We start from the raw sequence: 24,399 nt of genomic DNA, 5'->3' as shown, positions 1-24,399 counted from the left end.
CAAGCGCAACTTTTGGCAGACTCAGTGCAAATGGCTGGAACAGAAGAGGCATTAGTCTTGAGACCAAGCTAAAGGTCTACAGAGCAGTAGTTCTCCCCACACTACTGTACGCCTGCGAAACTTGGATAGTGTACCAACGACATGCCAAGAAACTGAACCACTTCCACACAACATGCCTCAGGAAGCTACTGAACATCAAGTGGCAAGACAGGACCCCAGACACAGAGGTGCTCGCAAAAGCCACCCTTCCCAGCATCTTCACCATCCTGATGCAGTCCCAGCTTCGCTGGGCTGGACACGTGGCGCGCATGCCAGACCATCGGCTGCCCAAAAGGCTCTTCTATGGCGACCTGCAACAAGGGAAGAGATCACACGGAGGTCAGAAGAAGCGCTTCAGACATACTCTGAAAGTCTCTCTTAAAGCGTTTGATATCAACCCTGACTCCTGGGAGGAATCTGCAGTGGACCGTGACAAATGGCGCGCTGCTGTGCACAAAGGCGCCAAGTTGTGCGAGGCCAACAGGACTGCAGCAGCTGTTCAGAAGAGGCAGGCCAGAAAGTCACGGGCAAACAAGCTCCCTAACAATGATATGCCTGTCTTTGTCTGCCCCAACTGTCAGCGAACATTTCGTGCACAGATTGGACTATTCAGCCATCTGCGCATTCACAGATAGATTCATGAGCATCCTCCCCCCACCCCACCACCACCCTCCCCCCATCCCTCAGCTGGATGACAACGATGGTGATCATCGATCTCGATGGACACACCACCACCATTATGACTTGTGTCCTGAGTGTTCGGACTGTTAATTTTGTACATGGCATGCTTGTAATATACAGTGGAGTGACGGCCTAGAGGTAACGCGTCCGCATAGGAAGCGAGAGAATCTGAGCGCGCTGGTTCGAATAACGGCTCAGCCGCCGATATTTTCTCCCCCTCCACTAGACCTTGAGTGGTGGTCTGGACGCTAGTCATTCGGATGAGACGATAAACCGAGGTCCCGTGTGCAGCATGCACTCAGCGCACGTAAAAGAACCCACAGCAACAAAAGGGTTGTTCCTTGCAAAATTCTGTAGAAAAATTCACTTCGATAGAGAAAAACAACTACAACTGCACGCAGGAAAAAAAAAAACAAAAAATGGGTGGCGCTGTAGTGTAGCGACGTGCTCTCCCTGGGAAGAGCAGCCCGAATTTCACACAGAGAAATCTGTTGTGATAAAAAGAAATACAAATACAAATATACATCCTGTGTCATGTAATAATATCTGCCATAGAAATATACATGGCAGTTATTTGGGGGGTTTTTCGGACGCTTACGTATTCTGCTTTCCTTTGAAAATGATGACATTAGAGCGGCATGGATGATTTATGTCTAGGCTTGTGTATTTCAGCAACGACATACGAAACACAGACGGACACACACACACACACGCACACGCACACACACACATTGAGTGAGATGTTATGTTAGACCGCTACCATACACATTTCTATGGCAGGTCCCGAGAATGGTCAGAACTGGACAGCACAGAGAGGACAGACGAAGCATTGAATCGACGAGATAATGGAGAATTTTGGTTGGTGAAATCTAATTATCAGTTACGCAGACCTGTTATTTATTGCGCGGTGTCAAGTACACTACTGCTGTGTGAAATAATTGATAATTTTCTGAAGAATGAGTTTGGACAAAAGGAAGAAAACATATACATTTATATTTTTTGCACACACACACACACACACACACACATATATATACATATATATATATATATATTATATATATATATATATATTGAGAAAGATTTTTATCTGTCGCTGTCTGTCTGGAAATGTACACTTTAAAAGATATTACTTCGAAAAAAGGATTGAATGGAAAGATGCTACACATTTTAAAGAACATGTTGTGTTTTTGCCACAAGGGTTGATGGAAACAGAACCTAAGCTTTTGCTCATTGTTTAGCTCTCAGTCAAGGTGACGACAGTTTCCATGCATTTTTATGGAGCCTTTTCTTTTTACTCCGTATATAACAGCTGCATAATTCAACCGATAAAATCATCAAAAGAAGAAACCTGGAGAGAAAAAACAAACAAACAGAGAAGTGTTGTTGGAATATAGCTTCGAACACATCTGGGTGACAATGTGGGAAAGCTGGAAACAGTTTCTAAAAAAAACGACATTCAAGAAGAAATAGAAACACAACTAAATTCACCTCCGGAGTTCTACTAAGTTCGAAAAACATTTAATCTTTATTTGAGCACAACGATGCGTCATTATATATATATATATATATATATATATATATATATATATATATATATAAACATTTCTCGTTCACTAGATTCCTAATCTTAAAACCACCATTACTCAAACGACCAAAGATTTTACTTCCAACCCCTCAACAAGTAATACGCCGCCGTAGCAATCTTCAGTACTATGTCTCCGGCCCATTGCCAAGGGCTAAGCGAATATTGAAACAATGAAAAAATAAAACCACTGAGACCCAAATCCCCTGTCGGGAAATTGGCTGAATGCCGTCTATAAATTTCTGCCCAAATCGTTTAAAAATACGTTTTGAAATTTGTACAGTTATCTTTTCAAGAATAATCTTTTGATTATCAGTCTATTCTTCACAAAAAAAATTGTGAACAAGAAATAAAAAATATTCACTCACCACCTCTGTAGGAAAAATATTTTAATTTCTTGACTCTCTCTTTCTGTCTCTCTACTCCTCTACATTTTCTTTTCTCGTCAAGGGAGCAAAATGACAACGTTGATCAACCACTCATGCTTAGATTTGCAACAAACGTATCTCACCACGCACACACACGCAAAACTTCTCCCACACGTGTCGACTACACTGCCCTGATTTTTCTCCCACAGGCACAGAACAGAATAACACGTAGACACACGTTGTGTTGTCTCTGGCTTCTTGATCGGCACTTTCGTTACAATAATGTCACAGAACAGTTGCAAAATTAATCTCGTCACTGTAGTGGGTGTCAAAATGGGATAGTTTTGTTTCGTATTGTGCTATATGGTTTTGCATTATATTCATCGCATTGTGTTGCATTTTATCACTTTTTTATCAAAAAGATTTCTCTGTTATTATTATTATTATATTATTATTATTATTATCATTATTATTATTATTATTATTATTTTTACTACTACCTTTTTATTATCATTTTTATTTATTTATTTATTTATGTAAGCTTATCTATTATTTATTCACCTTTGTTTTATTTTTATTTATTCTTTTTTTTTCTTTTCTTTTTTTTTCTTTTTTTTTTCTCAAGGCCTGACTAAGCGCGTTGGGTTACGCTCCTGGTCAAGCATCTGCTTGGCAGATGTGATGTAGCGTATATGGATTTGTCCGAACGCAGTGACGCCTCCTTGAGCTACTGAAACTGAAACTGAAACTGTGTCAAATTCGGACTGCTTTCCCTAGGAACTTTAACAGAGCGAAGCACCATCCTTTTTCTCTGCATGTACAGCGTTCATAAAAAAGTTAAGGACCACCTCATAAAAACATATATGTGTTCACAGAAGTTTTTTTTTTTTTAATCGATAGATGGTCTGGATTATATAAGATCCCATGCCAAGTCCCCTCTCCGACCTCCCTCAGTAGGACAGCCCTGGCCTCACGGGGGTTGGGGTGGTGCAGCTCTCTTTTTCTCATCCTGGGTCAAGTCACCGCATATCTCCACAGGAGGGGATGATCCTTGCATGTGTGTCAGGCAATCCCGCCAGCCCAGTCTCCCATCCTGGAGATCCAGGTGCCAGTGACCCTTGGGGATGGGCTCACAGGGAAGCTGGCACTCCGTACTGGAGTGCACCATGGTGCACGCTGGGCTGATAGGAAGACTGGGGCAGAATCCCTGAACACCAGGCCTATATAGAGTTAAAAGATGTCCACACAGAACAGGATGACGTCCCGCAATCATCTCCATTCCATGAATTGGCCAATCTCTCATTCTTTGATGCTTTCCTCCACAGGGCCAGTCAGTTGTGTGAAGAGCATCCTATTCTTCAGGGTTACAGGATCATCTTCAGAATCTCAAGGCCTCTTCATCTACCCACGGCTGAATATGTTTGGAAGAAGAGTGGCTGCTAGTCTGACAGTCGCGGCATATGCAGCTACCAGCCTGCACTTCAAGTCTGTGCTGGCGAGAAGGGATGCTGTTCTCCATCTCTCTAACACCCCGCTGAAGGAGAGGGCTGCATTGTAGTCCATCCCATCCCAGCAGTACTCCCTCTTTAAGCCATTCACATCACACTTAGCATCCACCTCCAAAAATCGTCCGGGTTCTCTGTCAGTTAAGAGGCCTGCTGCCAGGGTTTCTCCCATTACTTTTCAGCCTAAACAGAGGCGGCAGGGTCAACAACAGCGCCAGCAGCTCAAGCTCATTCAATTTGGGATGTGTCATCTTGGGGAAGCTTAGGCCAAAACGTAGCACCCCCACTGATTCAGCACCTCCAGTCGTTCAGCCCCCACCAGTAAGGAGTCTCTCCCGGCACGTGTAATAGTGGTACAAATTGGGGCACAACAACTAGATTGTGATGGTGCTTGAATCAGGGTATATGTTGCCTTGGGTGGAGTACTGCTCTCCTGTAACACCCTCTCATCTTCCTTATGTGCCAAGCTCAGAGGAGCAGGAGAGCATCTTGGAGATATTGCAACTACTTTTCAAAGGTCTATATTGGTTTATCTTCTCCTAACCGTTCTTCCTGGGCAACAGCGTGGACTCTTAGCTTTTTGGCATGATGGAATCACTGGAACCCATCATCCCCCCGGCCAAAGCACGCTTCAGAGAGCATGAAGATTACGCTGGAACAAGCAGATCTTTCTGGGAGACTGGTACCTCGAGACGTCTGAATGACTTCTTGTCTTCACCCCTCCACTTCAAGTGGTGCTCTTTACAGATGCATCCTTGTGGGGAGTATGGAGGTGACGTGGACTCACTCCATGCGTCAGGAACTTGGACCCTAGAGGAGCGCAAGTTGTACATCAATGTTTTGGTACACGAAGCGGTTCACAGGGCTCTTCTTCACTTCTCTGGGGAGGCCACCTGCAAGACCATCTTGTTGTTCATGGACAACATGACAGTAGCATGTAATGTGAAGAATGGGGGTGGGGGCCCACTCTGTAAACCTCCCCCAGCAGATCAAGGCCCTCCTCCATTGGTGCCACGACAAGGGCACTGTGCTCTCAGTGAGACACATAACGGGTAAAGCTAACCTTTTTGGCCGACGCTCTCAGCAGGTCGAAGAGTATCCTCCACACAGAGTGGACCCTAGACAAGGACGCTCTTCAGGGTGTGTCGGATTTGGTTGGGATCTCTTTCCCATGTGGTTCAACAAGAAACTCCCGATTTATGTCTCACCAGTCTCAGACCTGAAAGTCAGGGCAGTCTCTGGACTGGAGCAACCGGATCGCCTACGCGTTTATATCCTTTCCGATCCTGTCCAAGATGGTTTGGAAAGCCAAGTTGGAAAACCCACAGCCCATCCTGATCGCGCCCAAGTGGCCAGCTCAACTTTGGTACGTGGGTCTGCTGGCTCTGACACATGTTCCTCTCCTGGACCTCCACGTCAAACCAGATTTGCTGCGACAGCCCCGTTCAGGTATCCCTAATTTAAACCTTCAGTTGCTTCACCTGCACACGTGGCTGTTGTGTAGTCTGAATTGCCTTGATCGAAATTGAAGCCTTCAGCCCCTCGGACAGCTTCAGTCATTGGTTACAGGGGCGAGGAGATCGTAGACTGTGTCATTGTATGACTTTCGCTACAGAAAAGGGTTTGAGTGGTGTTCAGCCCATTACGTCCCTTCTACCAATACTTATAGCATGCAGCTCGCAAACTTTCTGGTTCACTGCTCGTTGGGGCTCAACCCAGTACTTCGTGTGGGTACAGATCCGCTGTACCATTATCAGGCAGCTAGGAGGTATTTCCTTTGCAGCAGAATTCCTTATCAGAGAGGTCTCTAGGGGCGCTTCATTAAGGAATCTAGAAACCCAAGGAGAGTTCCCCTGTTGGACTTGTTTGTTCTTCTAGATTTCATTTTGAAGGCACCATTTGAGCCTTTGGCCGCGATTCCTTTTGATTTACTCTCCGTGAAGACTGTTTTTCTCCTTTTGCCTGCCACAGGCTAGTGTAGTAGTGAGATATATAGCCTCAGAGGATCGCCTTAGGACATGGGCTTCCACAGGGATGGTTCCATCACACTCCGTTTTCTCCCGGAGTTTCTAACAAAGAACCAGGAACCAGAAGTGGCGTCTCCCTTACTGAGGATCACACCATTATCTGCTATATATTTTTTATTGAGGGAAACAAAACGAAATTTTATTTTACCAGGGTAATGAGATAAGCAAAACATGTGCTTTTTTCCACTCAGCCCTGGGGTATAAAAGAAGAGAAAAAACAGAGGGATGTGGGGTGTAGGGCTACATCAAAAGAACACATGAATACAGAACTATTAACAAGAAAGATATCAACGACAAAATTCACTGAAAATCACATGAGAAACTTATGAAAAAAAGATTACTACAAAGCAACAGACAAAAGAACTCTCTATCCCCACACCTACGTCAGTCTCATTCCCTCCAACCCCATGAACATAGTAAGACCCCCAGATTTCAACATCCAGACGTAAATATGATCATAATAAAAGATGTTAAAACTATGATGATATATCAATGACGTTCTTTTTTCCCCTTTTTTTCTTCTCTAATTTGGGTCTCAAATAACATTGGTGAACGTGAAGAAAAAAATGAACATACAGCACTGAATGTCTTGTTTCTGCTGACAGGATGACAACAAAGCAGTAAATGCCTTGTGTGTGCTGACTGCATGACCATACAGCAGTAAACGTCTTGTGTGTGCTGACAGGATGACCATACAGGAGTAATTGTCTTGTGTGTGCTGAAAAGATGACCATACAGTACTAAATGTATCGTGGGGAATGACAGGATGACTATATAGCAGTAAACGTCTTGTGTGGAATGACATTATGACCATACAGCAGTAAATGTCTGGTGTAGAACTACAGGATGACCATAAAGCAGTAAATGTCTTGTGTGGGCTGACAGGATGACCATACAGCAGTAAATGTCTTGTGTGGATTGACAGGATGACCATACAGCAGTTAATGTCTTGTCTCTGCTGACATGATTACCATACAGCAGTTAATGTCTTGTCTCTGCTGACAGGATTACCATACAGCAGTTAATGTCTTGTCTCTGCTGACAGGATTACTATACAGCAGTTAATGTCTTGTGTGGAATGATAGGATTATCGTACAGCAGTAAATGTCTTGTGTGTCCTGACAGGATGACCACACAGCAGTAAATGTCTTGTTTGGAATGACAGGATGACCATACAGCAGTAAATGTATCGTGTGTGGTGACATGATGACCATCCATCGTTAAATGTCTTGTGTGGAATGACAGGATGATCATACAGCAGTAAATGTCTTGTGTGTGTTGACAGGATGACCATACAGCAGTAAATATCTTGTGTGTGTTGACAGAATGACCATGCAGCAGTAAATGTCTTGTGTGGATTGACAGGATGATCATACAGCAGTAAATGTCTTGTGTGGATTGACAGGATGATCATACAGCAGTAAATGTCTTGTGTGGATTGACAGGATGACCATACAGCAGTAAATATCTTGTGTGTGTTGACAGGATGACCATGCAGCAGTAAATGTCTTGTGTGTGTTGACAGGATGACCATACAGCAGTAAATATCTTGTGTGCTGACAGGATGACCATACAGCAGTAAATATCTTGTGTGTTGACAGGATGACCATACAGCAGTAAATATCTTGTGTGCTGACAGGATGACCATACAGCAGTAAATATCTTGTGTGTTGACAGGATGACCATACAGCAGTAAATATCTTGTGTGCTGACAGGATGACCATACAGCAGTAAATAGCTTGTGTGGAATGACAGGATGACCATGCAGGAGTAAATGCATCATGTAGGCTAACAGGATGAGCGTGCAGCAGTAAAAGTATTTTGTTTGTTGACAATATGAGCATGAAACAATAAATAAAGGTATTGTCTGTGCTGACAGAATGAGCATGCAGCAGTAAAGGTGTAGTGCTGTGGGCATGTTGATTGGATAGGTGTGCAGCAGTAAAAATGTTTTGGTTTGTTGAAAGCAGTTAGCGTGTTGTGTGTTTACTGACAGGATGAGCGTGCAGGACTTCAGAGCTAACTTCGATGAGCTGGAGCTGTGTCACCTGTCTGTGGATGCCATGACAGCGGAACGTGAACATGCCCTGGTCAGTCATTGTTTTCTGCTATTGTGGACTGTATGTTGAACGTTAGTTACACACACAGACACACACACACACACACACACACACACACACACACACACACACACACGCATACACACACACACACATTTATTGCTAGGAATATTTTTGAGCTGTTTGTTTTTTTACATTCATGAACAAGTGTCATTTAGCCTTTACAATGTTTGTTTAATTTTTCATTCAGATAAAAGTACAACTGCATTGTAACTTGTAAGTTGAAAGAAGAAGCCGTGAGACAACCTTTCTTTTGTAAGAGGTTACAGCTGCAAAGCAAAAGTAGCAGCGAGAATTGACAGCAGTGCAACAACAACTACAACATCTGCAACGATATTGCTTCCATCCCATTGCCTAAAAACGGTATCAACCAACCAAGTTTTGAATTGCAGGGGGAAACAAAGACCTGGAAGAGGACAGAATTCACAGGTCGATGGCTGCGAGGTGTCAGTGCCGGGGGCCCTCTCAGAAGTTATTTTTCCCGTAAGTATCACCATTTCACCAAACTGCAGTGAACACACAATACTGAATATAACGATTACATACTGAAATGACAAGGTTCATGACACAGTTGTAAACCTGGCCTAACGTTTTCATTCTTTGGTTTACTACCATTTCACCCAACTACAATGGACACATCGCACCGAAAGGATTTAGTTCAGTTGGGAAAGGGTACCCGGCCCGGCACTTTCAATATCTGATGTTTTCATATATAGGCCAAAGAATCCCTTGCACACCCACACACCCATCTACCCGCCCATCAACACACACACACACACACACACACACACACACACACACAAGCAAGCATTCATAAGCTGCATTTTATTGAAGGATGGAAAGAAAAGGGTCGGCCGTGAATAATGGAAGGGCACACAAGAGGTACTGAGCAAGTACATTTTACAAATAATGGGAAGGAATCCAGAAATTTCCTAGAATAGGAAGATCTTGTCTATTCACAAGTTTTCCAAAGACAAATGTATATTTTGTTTAGCAACCCTTTAGCGTTCTGCACAACATGGCTAGCATCCAAGGACTATTATCGGACAGAATTAATGTTAATTTCTGATTGTTGTGCATTCATCTCAAATGAAAGATAAATGGTTCATCAGCCAGCGTGAGTATGTGTGCTCTCCTGTACTTAGGCATGTGCGCGTGTGAGTTAGTGCGCGTGTTCATGTTCGCTCATTTGTTCATTGAACTGAAAATAAGATTCTTAGTTAAATAGAAGACACTTCCAACATGAACATATTTTTAAAACAGAGTGAAGGAAGACCAAATCAACCAGCCAAGTAAACACACATTAGGAAATAAATACACACAGACACACAGACATACACACTCTCTCTCTCTCTCTCTCTCTCTCTCTCTCATTTTTCTCTTAGATTTGCTTTGGGAAAAGACAAGAAACCAACTCCGATTACAAAGGTGGGAGGGGAACGACCACGGTTTCTCGCAATCCCACTATTTCTCTCAAAGTGACGGATTTTCACTCAAAGTGAGAGAAATCGTAGGATTGCGAGAAATCATGGGCTTACATGGTCTTTTCGAAAATCCGTCAACATTTTTTTTTTGTCTTCAGAACGTTCAGATCCAGATCTCTTCACGCCAGGAAAGGAACAAGCAGGAACAGCATTTATAATCCCACTATTAAATGTAGAGAAGTACTATCATATCGGTAAATATTTTTCTGCATCCACAGCAGAAGTTAGTAATGGGTCTAATTCTAATTGATACTCCCATTATTTTAGGTGCTGTTTTGTGTCCATTCTAAATCAGTATTACAAACATTAAGATCATTTAAACAAGGGGAGAACTCATAATAGAAATTCGTCATGTAATTCATTTTTTGACCATTCATGGTACAAAGATTGCTTTTTGTTAGATCCCTTCGTGGGGGATTGTAGGAAATGAGCGGGTGGATATTCGTGCGAAAAAGGCACAACGAATATTCACAATGCTACAGAAATTCTTATTCCATTTTCATTACAAGTTTATTCTGTACATGAGAAAACATGCTGGAACCATGTCAACAGACTGAAGCTGGGGCCTGACCCTGTTAGAAAAAAGTGCTAATTACAGCTCGTGCAAAATTGATGGTATGTTTTCTTCTAAAGCAAAAGGACTTTACAGTAGCAGAAGGTTAAATTAACCAGTCTAATATACAGTTTGGTGTCATATACTGTACCATGTCAAACTGATGCAAACCAGGCCTTTAAGTTTTGCTCTTCTCGGCCAAAATTTATCGCGGCAACTCAGTGATACATCTCGCCATTAGACCGCCGTCTGCTAGCCAGTGAAATGCCGTTTCCGGCAGGTAAACAATCATTCTCAATGGCTGCCGTTTTTCTGGTAAGTGACATTAACGATTTGCTCTATCTTTGCCAACCATTTATGCATTAGAAATGTTATTTTCATGCATGTTTGTTGTTTGCAACGGCTTTCCGGGACGTTTTCGTCTCGGGGTTCATGTATCAAACATCGTTTGCATCTGTTTGTGACGTTTTATTCGATGTTTTGTTTTGTAAACTTCGTCTGCTCTCAGCTCTCCTTTGGTCGTTGCAGACCATTCCTGACTTTCTTCTACTTACGGACTCGCCGCAATACTTGGGAATAACTTGTCCCCATCGCGGAGCATCGCTAACCATTCCCGCGATTGCTGAACCCGTGAGGTTGGGATAGTGCTCTCAAAGGAGACTTATCTCTAGTCCCGGGACCCACAGGTTCTCCCGTTTGCGATGGGGCCAATGCGTCTTTGTTGACACACTGAGGTGGAACAGCTCGAACTCCTAACACAGTCTGTGGGGGATTGGAGTTCGGGCCGGACCCCAAGTTATCACAAGTGGAGGATGGTTTTGTTGTGGGAAATGCCCCTACTGTGCCTGTGGTCGTGTGGAGATGGCCTTAAAAAAAAAAAAATATATATATATATATATATATGCAGATATATATTTATACATATATATTTTTCTCTCTCTCACAGCCAGTCTTATTCTCATGTTACAGGCCAGACATGATGTCAGAATGGGGCGTGATTCAGCCCACTATTCTGTGTTCATGGACAGGCTCACAGTGGTGGCACTGCTCTCTCTGCCCCCTCCCCCACCTCCCTCAGTGGGGGTGGGCACCTATGGCCTTCGGGAGGGCCACACTCGTGCTGTCCCCAGGTCAAGTCACCCCAGTTTCCCTACGGGAGGGGATGCAGAGCACGTGGCACCCACCTGTTTGTCAGGTGAAGCTGCTGTCAGCCAGGTCTCCCCTGCTGGGGTAGATATGCACATGTCAAGTGGTCCCACTATCTGGTCGGTCTCCTCTGCTGGGGGAGGCACGCAAGTGTCAGGCGGTCCCGAAACACCCAGGTCGGGACAGGTTACTGGTCTTCCCGCCGACCTGGACAAGTTTTTTTCTTTATTTTTTCCCTTCCTAAAAGTCTATTTGCCATTGAGCCCTGGGGATGGTCTCACAGGATGGTTGGCACTCATGGGTAGATTCCCACATTCTACCCGTACAGGGGTGCGCTACTGGCACACTCTCGGCTGCCGGGAGGGCCAGGGATAACCCCAGGTCCTGTCCTCCCTGGATTCAGCCCAGCACCCCTTACCCTACACATTTGGTGCTCAGTTGTGGATGCCCACCGCGTTACCTGGATAGGCCCAGCTGGTGTCGGTCAGGGAACCTTTCTGGTCACCAATGCATCCCACTCGGGACACAGCACCTCTGGGTCTGCCTACCCAGGTGGGGAAAGCTTGCACTTTCCCCTACCTCAGCCTTAGGTAGTCAGGAGAACAGTTGGCCTTACTGCCTCCCAACACACGTGTCCCTCCCTCTTTTCATGGGGTGCTATGTCAGGACCTTGGCTCCCTCACTCTCACGTGTGGCTGAAGATGTTCTCACGACACCTTCTGGCTGGCGCCCATGAGTTGATTCCCCATTGGGGGTTTGCCCTGTGGCCACACTGGGCCGGTGCAGCAGAGGGCTAGGCCCTCTCCCTACCCTGATTTCAGCCCAGCCCTGTGGAGAGACTGAGTATTTTCTCGGTCATGACAACATCCATGCTCATCATCACCTCCATTTTAGGTCCTTGCACCTCTGGTCCCTCATCAAATCAAGGAAGCCAAGAGTTTCCGCTGCCCCTTGGGAGATGACAGGGTGTTTTCATGCCTGGTATGTTCTGGGCTCAGTTGTGGACCTGCCTCCCAGGTCTCAGCCCAGCACGTTTTGCACCCGGTATTTTTTTCCTCCATGACTTGATCGTAGCCCAGCATGGAGGTACTGAACACTTGTGGGTCAGGGTGACCTCTACAGCTGCCAGCACCTCCTTTGTGGGCACCTGTACCACCATGAGAGGGAATACTGCAGGCGGGACCCTTGCTTGTGCATCAGGCGACAGCGCACATGTGCGTCGGGTGGCTCCGGCTTGTCCTAGTCTCGGTTAGCCCATGGTCCTGGTCTTAACACCTAATTTGGATTGGACCTATGGGATCACCGTCTCCCCCACTGGAGGTCCAGGAGAAGAAAAGGCTGCCTCATGGTCAATTCACACCCAGCAGCGCTCCCTCTTGGGTCTTTGTGGGAAGTGGACTCGACGACTGGGTTATGTTGGGGCTAGAATTGGGGTGCATGCTGTTTGGGGCAGAGGATCCCCCCTCCTCTGTGACCCACTCTCTTTCTTATGTACCCAAGTTAGAGGAGCATGGCAACATTTTGATGATGGGGATAGCTTCTTGAAGGCGTGACATCAGACCCCAAACTGGGGCCCCGTGGTTTTGGTGACACCTGCTGGTGATTCCAAAGGTCCTGAGAGGGTGATGACCAATCCTGGATTTGTCCCCCTCAACAGGGCCACATTCTTATGGACTCTCAGGCATGCATTTGAGAGACCATTCAGCAGTGCGATGTGCCACTGCTTTGAACCTACAGGTTGTGCATGTCCAGATCCTCATTCATCTGGCATTATACTGGTACCTGAGGTTCATGTGGAGGGATTGAGTAACCCAGTTCTCTGCCCTCCGTGTAGTCATTCCAGTGTACCCCATCCTCTACAGAAGGTGGGGCCAACAGGGGTTTCCAGGTTCAGTTCAGAATTCGGTTCCTCTAAGTAGGTACATACTCACCTGACTCATCTTGGCACAATTCACACATCCAGATTTCAAGAGCTGTGCACACAACAGGGATTGTCGCAACAAAAGGGAAATTGCACTCTCTCCCTAAGCCAGTCCTCCGACTTCTTAGGGACGACATTTGCCATGCAATCCATAACGGTCAGTCAGGGGTTTCAGTGTTCAGTTCACGGTGCACACAGACAAGGCTGGTCTCAGAAGGCTTAGCCCAGGGTCATGCACATCAGATTGGTTCCTGGAAATACATTAGCAATAACGTATCTACCTCCCCCCCCCCCCTTTCTGGCTCAGGGGGTCCCACTGACCCCATACTTCAAGGGGCACTCTTCACGATGCATCCTCGCGAGTAATCGGGAGTCTACTCGGGCTCACTCCCTGCAGCCGTGATCAGGTTGTCACGGGAGCCAAGTGAAACTTCACTCTTCTGGAACTTGCAGCAGTTTGCTGGGCTTGTCTCCACTCCACTTGGGTGGAAGCCATCCAGAATATTCATGCGTTCACGGTAACACTACTATTGTGTACGTTGACACAAAAAGAGGCAGTGTGGGGCCTTGGATATCCTTATGTGGTGGTCCAAGGCTCTCCTTTGCTGGTGCTACAAGACATTGAGCTTTCAGCAAGAAGCATAAGGGCAGTACCAACCAAGGCAGGCACTCGCAGCAGGTTCAAGAGCGTCCTCCACTTAGTGGACCCTACACAAGGACACTCTGCAAGGGGTGTGGTGTTATGGTATCCACAGAAGGGGGTTCTCTTTACCACAGGTCTGTCAATGACTCCTGATTCCTGTCACACTGGTTGCAGATACGGAATCTTTGGCAGCGAATGTTTTTTTCTGGACGGGAGCAAGCTGACCGCTTATGCCTTTCCTTACTTCCCAATCCCGCCCTAGATAGTTGGGAAGCTGGGTCAGAACGCCTGCACATCGGAACCTTAGGCATTTTCAGTTCCATTAATGCAGGATTCTGATAGCTCTGGAGGCTCGTGCTATCTTTCAGCATTCTGTGCCTCTTTGCCAGGATTTGCAGGTAGCCTCACGGCATATGGTTCTTAGGAGTTTCCTTTGTCATGGCTAACTCAGCTGTCACGGTTTCAAGCGCTCCCCATGTGAACCAGAAGGCAATTCCCTCCTCCATTTGCTTTGAATTCTGCATCAGTTTGACTGGTATAGTATATGACACCAAAATGGGGAGTTCGTATTATAGTCCCAGTTTGGTTAAATATACTTCATGTCAAACTCAATGCCCGCCCGTCCGTCCCCACGGTTCTTGCCGTGCTTCACATGGGACGTTTCTTTGCTGGCCATTGGAATAATTGTTTACCTTCTGCCGGAAACGGCATTTCATTGGCTAGCAGACGGCGGTCTAATGGCGAGATGTCGTATCACTGAATTGCCGCGATAAATTTTGGCACACACACACACACACTGCCTCGGTTTTGCCACTGTTATCACAAATAATTCCATCAACCTCTCCTTGGCTACGAGAATATAACCGGCATCCTTCTTTAGTCACTGAGAATGACACTGCTCCACTTTCAAAAGCACATGCATTGTTGACTCTGCTTCACTGTGAAAAGTATGTGCACTGAGGGTGAAAAAAAAAGAAACGAAAGAGAGAAAAAATATGTATACTGAAATCATTATGGCCTACATGCAACAGAGGTTCAGAAAATGAATGAATAATACATGTAAACTAATAAATGAATAAAACAAATGTTTAACATGCATTATGTGTCAATACAACACAGAAGCAGAAATTGTTGAAAGCATCCCATCTTTTGAAAAAGTAACCATTCGGTTGTCTCACTGTTTAAAAGTGGATAAGTCACACACCCCACCCCCTCACCCCCGTACAAAATTGACTTATGCAAACCTCGGATAAGTCGACTCGTTTCAGAAAAGTTACCTTGGATAAGTTGAACCTAGGATAAGTTTACCTTTTTTGTTGTCCCTACGGGGTCAGCTTACATAGATTCAACTGTATTTTGAATGTGTGGCACTGTAAAGTTTTGCTGCCATTTTAACATTGTGGTTCTCAGACCCACTCTCTTCTGACAGGAGCGTTCTGGACGAATCCTCAATATCGCTTCAAAATGGATGACACCAGCAGAAACAACTTCAGCGTTGTCATTTCCTTGATGGAGATCAGTGATAAGCTTCACACAGCCACAGAGGACGTCAGCATAGGCTTCGTCGTCTTCAAGGTCAGTCAACCATTTAAGAATAGCTGACATACAAAACATTTAGAAAGTTAGCAGAACAATAAATCCGATTTCCTTACAGGAATCCACATCATCATAGATAAACACTCAATAGGAAACGTTACGTTCATTACCCCCCACCCCCAAGTTTGCGCAAAAGTTTGTCACATGTTGAAAGCACCAAATTCAAATACAGTTTCAACAGAATGTTTTAAATGGTTTAATAATGATTATTATTATCATCTCAGAACGCATTTGAAAAATGTCAGTAGTAGGCTATCGATCACCTGATGCAAGCTATGACCTATTTGCTAGGAATTTTTGATTGTTGGCAATGACACCAGGCATAACATACTTGTATTCTTGCACTTGTATGCAAGTGTGGCAGGCAGTTGGTCTAAATACTCTGAGGTATCAGGCACATGTCTCGTTAAGACCTCTAGCCACCCATGCGCAGTTACCGCCGCTTCTGTTTTTTTATTTATTTATTTTGTTTGTTTGTTTGTTTGTTTTTCCAGTTGAAAGCTGGCAAGGAGCCCTCTGGCAAACTGAATTCCGACAACTTCTTCGAACATTCCCCTCAGCTGGTGGACACATCGGGCGTCTTCTGGCCCTACCGAGAGCGCTCTGTACACTTCGTTCTGGAGACAGGGAGCTACGTCATCATCCCTTGTACCTTTGTGTCAAACATGGAAGCAGAGTTTTACTTGCGCATCTTTTCGGAAATAACGGCAGAACCAGAGTATGTTCTGACAACTTAACCGGTTTTCCATTTGAGACGATATTTTGTTACCCCGCTGCTACCCAATGTATTTAACATCGGGCTTGTAAGAATCAATTGTAAGCATGCACGCGCGCACGCGCGCACACACACACAACTCCTCATTCCAGTGACATACGTAACATGCTTCACATTCACACAAAGCATCACTCGGTGGCCTTACGCACAAATAAGTGCCATGATAGCACACATAAACACATATTACGTAAATCCCACAAACGTACATTGCACAGCTACATTTGTACACTTACACTCAACTCCCACAATCCACACACACACACACACATGCGCGCGCGCGCGTAGATCTGTAGAAAATGCAGCATGTTACGGTGTGCCTGAGGCAATAATTATGCACTGTGTTTTCTTTGCCGCGAACTTAAAAATGTCTTGAATCACACACACACACACACACACACGCACGCACACACACAGTTTTTGCCGCTGTGATCACAAACACATCCATCCACTTCATGAGTGTAGCCGGATAGAAAAGAGAGATAAAACTACTCGCGGCAGGCCCCTTCTTACTGTCTATAACAGTGCTGAAGCCGTTTTGGGGCACACACGCAGTGCGGAAGGGTGGGGGTAAATCGCCCTCTCCTTCCCCACCTGAAAGAAACTGGTCGGTTCTGACGGTTCAGCTGCAGTAAAGCGAAAGTTAAGTTACGCCTGGAATTTCCCACGTGTAGTAAGATTCGCTGTATACAATGAAAACCGATTCATTTTTGCTTGTTTTTTAGCACGTTTGCATCTGCTTGAATGTAGATAATATAAAAAGAAAATAACGCAGCTCCCCCCCCCCAACTCCCCCCCCCCCCCCCCCCCCCCCCCCCCAGCGCAATGTTGCACATGAGAGAGACAGTTATAAATTATTGAACTGGTTTTCATAAGGCTACTTTTTCTTCACACTTTCTGGTTTACATCACCATTTCTTCAACAACAAATATATATATATATATATATATATATCAAAACATAAAACACATATTCAGCTCTGTCTCTCTTCTAACATCTGTCTACACTCGGGCCCGCTTTTTAGGAGCGCTCGGGGACCAAATTTTTTTTACTCCTTAGAACCGAGGTTCCTTATAACAGAGTTCTCGGATATAAGGAGTAACCCAAGCCCAACTACCTTATAAACGGGCTTCTGCATTTTTTCAGTGTCAGTATCAGCAATTCTTCTTCTTCCTCTCTCTCTCTCTCTCTCTCTGACTCTCTCTGTAGAAAATACATTAGATTCCCGTCAGTTAATCGGATTTGTATTCTTATGGCAACTTCATCGCCTAACCTGATTAGCAGACTATGTTCTTTTTTAGACCCCCGCCTCTCCGAAGGGGAGGGGGGGTCTACTGGAATCGCTCTGTCTGTGTGTGTGTGTGTATGTGTGTGTGTGTGTGTGTGTGTGTGTGTGTGTGTGTTTGTCCAGGCATTTTCTCGGAACTGACTGAACGAAATCACATAATTTTTGGTGTGTGAGTTCACAACCTTAAAAGCTAGGCACACGAACATTTTCAAGCACGAAAGGTCAAGGTCACAGCCACTAGGATTAAAAAAAGGTCAAAACGTATAAATTGCAATTTCTCTAAAAGTAGGTGACCGATTTAAATGCAGTTTGTTTTAATGGGTTCCTTGACGAAAGCGCTACATGAAGTATCCTAACCATTTCCACGTAGGACCAACAGCGAATGGGCAATTCGTGGTTCAAACCCGATGATGGCAATTTACCTGTTCGGGCATTTTCTCAGAACTGACTTGTTGTGTAAAGCATTTGAATTGCGTAATTGCAGCTTATAATCAACAGTTTATACATGAATGTTTGATTTACCACTGTTTGATACTTATTTGATTTGAAGCCGATGTCGGTGCGACATGTCTCGTTTGTAACGGGGCCAGTGGCCTTATACAATAAATGGCATGGCATGCTAGTTCATGCCCCCAATCAATCAATCAATCTCTGACTCTCTCTCAGCCCCCCCGCCCCCCTCTCTCTCTCTCTCCCTCACTCCCTTCGTGACTGCTTGGTAAAATTGCGTCTTGGTGTTCTACCTACATTAATGGTTCCTTGTTTAGACGGTCTTTTGCTGAAAATGGAAATATTCTCTGTGATATTTGTAATACTGCTGAAGGCGAAGAACATTTTATTTATAACTGCCCATTATAATTCGATGGCTTGGAGCCAAAATGGTCTATCTCTACATAGGCGACTGACTTATTATCAGTTGATTATATGACAAAAACTATAAAACACTACCTGAAAAAAAACATATTACAGAATTACAAAGAGCATAATCTCCACTACATATCCATTACAAACTTGTTCACGACAAGCCCTTCGTTTTTACAGTCAGATCATTTAAAGACCAATCGACTATCTAGAGATAGTAAATTCTGGCTCCAAGCCATGGATATGTAGACATTAGACGAAAATATTTGGGATTGTAGCAAATGTCTGAAAGCTGTCCATGTTTATTTTCTACGCACTTTAAAAGAGGCAACAGCAAAATGATGATTACAGTAAATACTACAAAATTATAGAATCGAGCCTTACCTTGAATCTGAAAACCATTTAAGCAGATTTTCATCCACAGTTTCCAGTTTAGCAGTGCGTGACCGTTTCCGCGACAGATCCTCGGTTCCTCTGGCAACATTGTTTACGTATTTCTGGTGATCTCTTCCAGATGTTGCAGAGGGTGGAAAAGGGAATGCCCAACTCCTGAGCTATCACTGCCTTTCTTTGTTGAGGGTTGGCTTCTATTTTTCTTATTATGTCGAGCTTTTGACTGAGTGAAAGAGATTTTCTCTTTTTCTCGCGTTCAGACATTTTCACTTCTGCATCCAGATCAAGCGCATGTAGCAATGAACGGAAGTTTCTGCGGAAGCAAAGGTAGATAATTTTCCCCGAACAGGATTGATGAAATAACTCGGCCTACTTTCGGTTTGAAGCTGATGCTATCGGCACTCCTTATAACCGGACTCAGGGCCGATTTGGGGCCTAATTTTTCACTCCTAATAAGCGAGGTATTGTATAACTGAGCTCCTTCTAAGGGAGTTTTTGTAAGTCATAACAAAGAACAATGTAAATCGGGGATTTTTTATTTGCTCCTTATAAAAGAGGTTCCTTATAACCGAGCTCCTTTTAAGCAGGCCCGACTGTATACATACATACATACATACATGAATACATACATACATAATTTCATATAGATCTATCAGTATGTAAATCTAAATCTATCTATATGTACATAATCATATATATAATTCATATATATACGAACGCTTCATGTTGCCCGAGCAGACCGTTGTATTGTGCTCTATCTCTCTCTCTAAGTCTCTGTCTCTGTCTCTGTCTCAGGAGTTTTACATGGCTGTTAAAAGCATCTACAATTCTGTACGTGTATGTGTTCGTGACAAAGGTATTTATTCAGACTTTTTTCAGTGTCCAAGAGGGGTTAAACAAGGTTGCTAAGCTCACAGCTGTTTTCCTTTTTCATCGGTGAATTGGCAGTGGAGTTATCAAAGAAGGGGAGACATGGAATACAAATGATACCTGGCGCAACAGATTTGCTCTTAATGCTATTTGCTGATGATGTTGTTCTCTTGTCTGACACACCCATAGGGTTACAAAATCAATTAAATGCCCTTAAGCAAGAAACAGACAGACTACAACAAACAGTGAATCTCAACAAGACCAATATTATAGTTTTCCGCAATGGAGGTCATCTTTCGACTCGTGAAAAATGGTGCTGTGGTGATAGGGAAATAAAAGTAACCAATACATATAAATATTAGGAATGTTATTCACAACAAAATTGAGTTTGACATCTGCGTTGGATGAAGCAAACAGAAAAGGGAAAAAAGGTGTAATCCAAATAAAATCACTCAGGAAACTGCGTTCGACTGACGCTTTCCTTTAGTTTGGGCGGGGCAAAGGCAGCTCATGAATAATGAATGCGTGTCGTGGCGCAGGCTGCCTGGCTTCAGCAATTTCTGCAAGTGGTTTATCTCTCTTTTCTAATCTCCGGTGTAGCTGACATGCTTTTTCAGTCTGCTGTTTTTGAAAAGCCCATATAGTCTGGTTTGCTTTGAAATTATCTGCGCATTGTTGGTCTGGAGATTATGCTAATATTCTTTTGATTTGTAATGGCTGTTCCTCCTCCTTTCAAGTTACATTTCCACTGCTTTCTCTCTCCATCACTGACTCGCTTGTATAAACAAAATCAATGCAATGATTCAGGGTTTCGTTTGTGTGTGTGTGTGTGTGTGTGTGTGTGTGTGTGTTCATGGTAACTTTAACAAATTCATTTTCTCTGGTGATTGCTAATTTGGACTAAACATAGTGGACTTTTTTTTGGGGGGGGAGGGGGGGGGGGTGTGGGGGGGGTCTCATACTTACAATAGGTCGTAAGTCTTTCGGATTAAGCCGTATTTGCGGATCATGGACAGATTATTTCGTTGGGCCTCCAGCTCCGGAAAAAAAGATTATTTTATTCCCATGAATGAACGTTAAAAAAAACAACAACCCAAACCTCCCTCCAAAATCAACAGCACACTGAAACTAGACATGTTTTCTTCTGACAGTTCATTAACTGTCCAAGAGAAGAAAGAATCGCCAAGGAAAACTTTGCAAAAGAAATAGAAGGTAATCGATAGAACTGGACAGCATACATGTTATATCAAAAATGTCAACAAAAAAAACCCAAACAAACAAACAAACAAACAAAAAAAACATGAAGCGCAAGGCACACATACACATAGATAGATAGATAGATAAGAAGTGATTACCTACGGTCGTGCAGATTTGCGTGGATCTGCAGAAAATGCAACATGTGTTTTTTTCTCAACCGCGAACGTAAAAATATTTTGAATTATTAGATATATGTAAAAATAACGTGGTTTAAATGGTGTAATCATCCAGATTGTCATGATTAATTACATGATTTTAACAGTGTTGTCACCTTGATTAAAATGATTTATCGCGCCAAAAACATAAGCTTATACATTAATGTTGTATATGAGTGGAATGATGTGTTTTTGGCCCCGTTGAGAGTCTTTTTGCAATCGAGTTGACCATACAGGGTTCAGTCCCACTTCTGCACCCTTTTTTTAGGTTCATGACTACAGACCTCGTTTTTCATGATAATCCCATATAGTCGTTCTTATTTTCTAGAATTTTGTTTGTTTCACGCTTGTTTTCACTGTCCTTTAAAGCTTTCAGTATCTTTTTTTCAGTGTCTTTCTTTCTACTTAAAAAAAAAAAAATCTTTCCCCTCATAACTTGAGAAATCTAGTATGTGTCTGTATATTTATCGTGAGATATAAATATATTTGTCCACTAATCACAAGTGAGTCTTGAATGCCTTGCCTGTCTTCTTTTTCTTTGAGGCGATCGATGATGTGAATGCTTTTTTTTGTTCTGGGGTACTCTTACATTTCTTACGACTTGAGGGTTTTTTTTCCATTTGGAGGTCACTTGTTACAGTTATATAGCATTTGCACTACAAGTCAGTCTTATCAGCTCACTCATTTCCTTTTACACTCCAATGTCAGTGTTGTAATAAAAAAATTCTTTTACACTCCCATGTCAATGTTGTAGTAACAAATTGTAAAATAAAAATAATAAAAAGTGGATATAGTATTTCAAGAAATTACTCATGTAGACGTTCAATTTTGTTTCAGACCCACAGAAGAGCCTATTGGACCCACAGGGGTGAGTCGTTATCGCTGATGTTGATTAGATGTAGTCATCCGTTGCTTTTCATCTATGTGTTTTTTTTTAATGACGTACGGACAATCAGAGAAATAGATTCGAAGACAGACAAACAAACACGCAGAGCCAGATGATAATATAGAATGAAGCGACCAACAATCAGACAAAAACAAAAACAAAAGATATCAGTAAAAATACAGAATAGAAAAGAACAATGAAAGAACGAAGAAATCAAACACAACTTGGTGTGGATTCTTCAGTTTATTCATTGACTGATCCTTTTCCGCAGCAGTAAATTGATTTTCAAGCAATCCCAAAGTCACAGATCTCAAACTTGAATCGGCGATCTCTGTTGATAAACACACACACACACACACACACACACGTGTTTGAACAGTTGAATAAGTCATTAGAAAGAGGTGCAGAAGTTACCATGTGTTTAGTGCTTCCAAGAAACTTTTCTTTTGGTCATTAATTGCAAGTACCAGAAAGTTATTACAAGTAAACATATAAAGATATCAGTTGCAAAGCTAAGTGTCATAGTGTCAGACATTAATATGTGTTTTTCTTTCGATAATTTGTGTGTGTATGAGTGTGTGTGTGTGTGTGTGTGTTTGTGTAGAATGGAAGACAATAAGGTGACTGGGACACGACCTCTTGTCACGGTCTTGTATTAAGTAAAAAGGTTTGTTTTGTTTTTTCTGTCACAGTGGGGATGTCTTTTCTTGTTTCATGGGACTGATACTCCTGTTGTCTATTCTTCTGCATGTGTATGTCTTTTTACGCGCGCGTGTGTGTATGTGTGTGTTTTCGTGATATCTGTCTTTGTGTGTCTGTGTGTCTCTCTCTGTCTGGTCCAGTCTTTCTATGTGTCTCTGTTTCTCCTCCTCTTCCACTTCTGGTATTGTGCATGTTATCATCCGGTAACTAAAAAGAAGAACGTGATGCGATGGTCAGCGGGGTAGTGAGGTGCGAGGGGGCATTGGGCATTTTGATGGGGGTTGGAGATTAAGGTGCAGTTGAGATCTCTCCAACTGCGATCCGTCCTGAAGACGAGAGAGTGGGTGGGATGGGGATCTGTTGATCACAGTAAAGGGGAGGGAGGGAGAAAGAAGATACAGGGTGTCCACTTTAGAGAAGAGGGTGGAGAAGCTGAAGTATCTATACTTTCATTTTTTCTTTTCTTTCTTTCTTTTTTGTCATAAAAAAGGATAGAAAGAAGAGTGTGGGAGTGTCTTTATCTTCAATCGTTAGTCTTGTCAAGTGAAAGCGATCCGAACCTTTTCCCGTGGGAATCGTTTAGTACAAGTTGAGGAGAGCATGGTTGTCGGAGTGAGGAGTTTATGGAAGGGGGTTGGGGGGGGGAGGAGTGGAGGACGTTGTGTGTGTGAATTGGGTTTAGGAGGAGAGACGGAAGGAGTTAAGGGATTCAAAAGAAAACAGAAAAGGCGAGGCCTTCAAGAGTCACTTGTGTTTAAATAGACAAACATGATTATACTTCACGATGAATATATAAACACATTTTAGATTTCTCAAGTTATGAGAGGTGGGGGTGGGATGAAAAAAAGTAGAGAGAAAGAGACAGAAAGAAGATTGGCTGTTGAAAGCAGTTAAGGAAAAGTGAAAAGTGTTAAAACAAACAAAATCATTAAAAAAATAAGAACAAAGAGAGGGTAGGATTATCTTTAAAATGTGGTCTGTAGTAAATATGAACCTGAAATAAAAAGGATAGATTAGTGAGACTGAACTTTGTATGTTCAACTATGAAGCAAAAAAGACTTCCCACAGGGCCAAAATGCATCAGTTCAATCACATCCAAAAGTAATGTTTAAGCTCATATTTTTATCGCGATGAATTGATTACTGTAATCCAAGTGATTACGCAGTTGAAATCATGCTATTTTCATGTTTCTCAATTATGTAAAACCCAACCAAACATACATACATACACACACACACACTAAAAAAACAAACAAAAAAAACAACAAACAAACAAAAAAACATGTTGCCACCGTCACAGGCACACCGCAGCATGTTACGTTTTCTGCAGATCTGCGCAGTTCTACGCGACTGAAAGTACGCACACACACACACACACACACATCAGCTTCCATTAGAAACGTTTCATATGAGAATGAAGTTGTGTTTGAAATAGTTCAGAGCTTAATTAGGAGCCCCAATGGCTCTTCGTTGTAATTTTACTGGTTGAATAGTTTGTTCCATTCAGTTTGTCTTTTCTTCTTTTTCTTTCTGATTGAGGAGAGAGGA

At 43.3% G+C, this 24,399-nt stretch overlaps 2 protein-coding genes across 5 annotated transcripts in view; one reads left to right on the top strand and one right to left on the bottom strand.

Annotated features, from left to right (window-relative positions):
• LOC143282428 (calpain-9-like) overlaps nucleotides 1-24,399 on the top strand; it is a 233,811-nt gene that overhangs the window by 95,408 nt on the left and 114,004 nt on the right. Inside the window, exons 8-13 of the mRNA XM_076588071.1 lie at nucleotides 1,501-1,578; nucleotides 8,202-8,295; nucleotides 8,718-8,808; nucleotides 15,502-15,647; nucleotides 16,163-16,386; nucleotides 22,102-22,132. Coding sequence (XP_076444186.1) covers nucleotides 1,501-1,578; nucleotides 8,202-8,295; nucleotides 8,718-8,808; nucleotides 15,502-15,647; nucleotides 16,163-16,386; nucleotides 22,102-22,132 — 664 coding nt within the window. The remainder of the gene's footprint in view (nucleotides 1-1,500; nucleotides 1,579-8,201; nucleotides 8,296-8,717; nucleotides 8,809-15,501; nucleotides 15,648-16,162; nucleotides 16,387-22,101; nucleotides 22,133-24,399) is intronic.
• The window catches only part of LOC143282438 (hemagglutinin/amebocyte aggregation factor-like), a 58,404-nt gene continuing 42,805 nt past the window's right edge, over nucleotides 8,801-24,399 (bottom strand). For 3 of the 4 annotated variants that reach the window (XM_076588100.1, XM_076588083.1, XM_076588093.1), the window contains exon 5: nucleotides 22,361-22,481. In XM_076588100.1, coding sequence (XP_076444215.1) covers nucleotides 22,436-22,481 — 46 coding nt within the window. In that variant the 3' untranslated portion in view covers nucleotides 22,361-22,435. Of the gene's footprint in view, nucleotides 8,832-22,360; nucleotides 22,482-24,399 lie in introns of those variants that run through there. The other variant, XM_076588090.1, reaches the window with a different exon arrangement.

This window comes from Babylonia areolata, chromosome 1, assembly GCF_041734735.1.
Source record: "Babylonia areolata isolate BAREFJ2019XMU chromosome 1, ASM4173473v1, whole genome shotgun sequence".
NCBI classification, from domain to species: Eukaryota; Metazoa; Mollusca; class Gastropoda; order Neogastropoda; family Buccinidae; genus Babylonia; species Babylonia areolata.
Note: the sequence above shows the minus strand (reverse complement) of the source record. Positions and strands in the feature narration are given on the sequence as shown.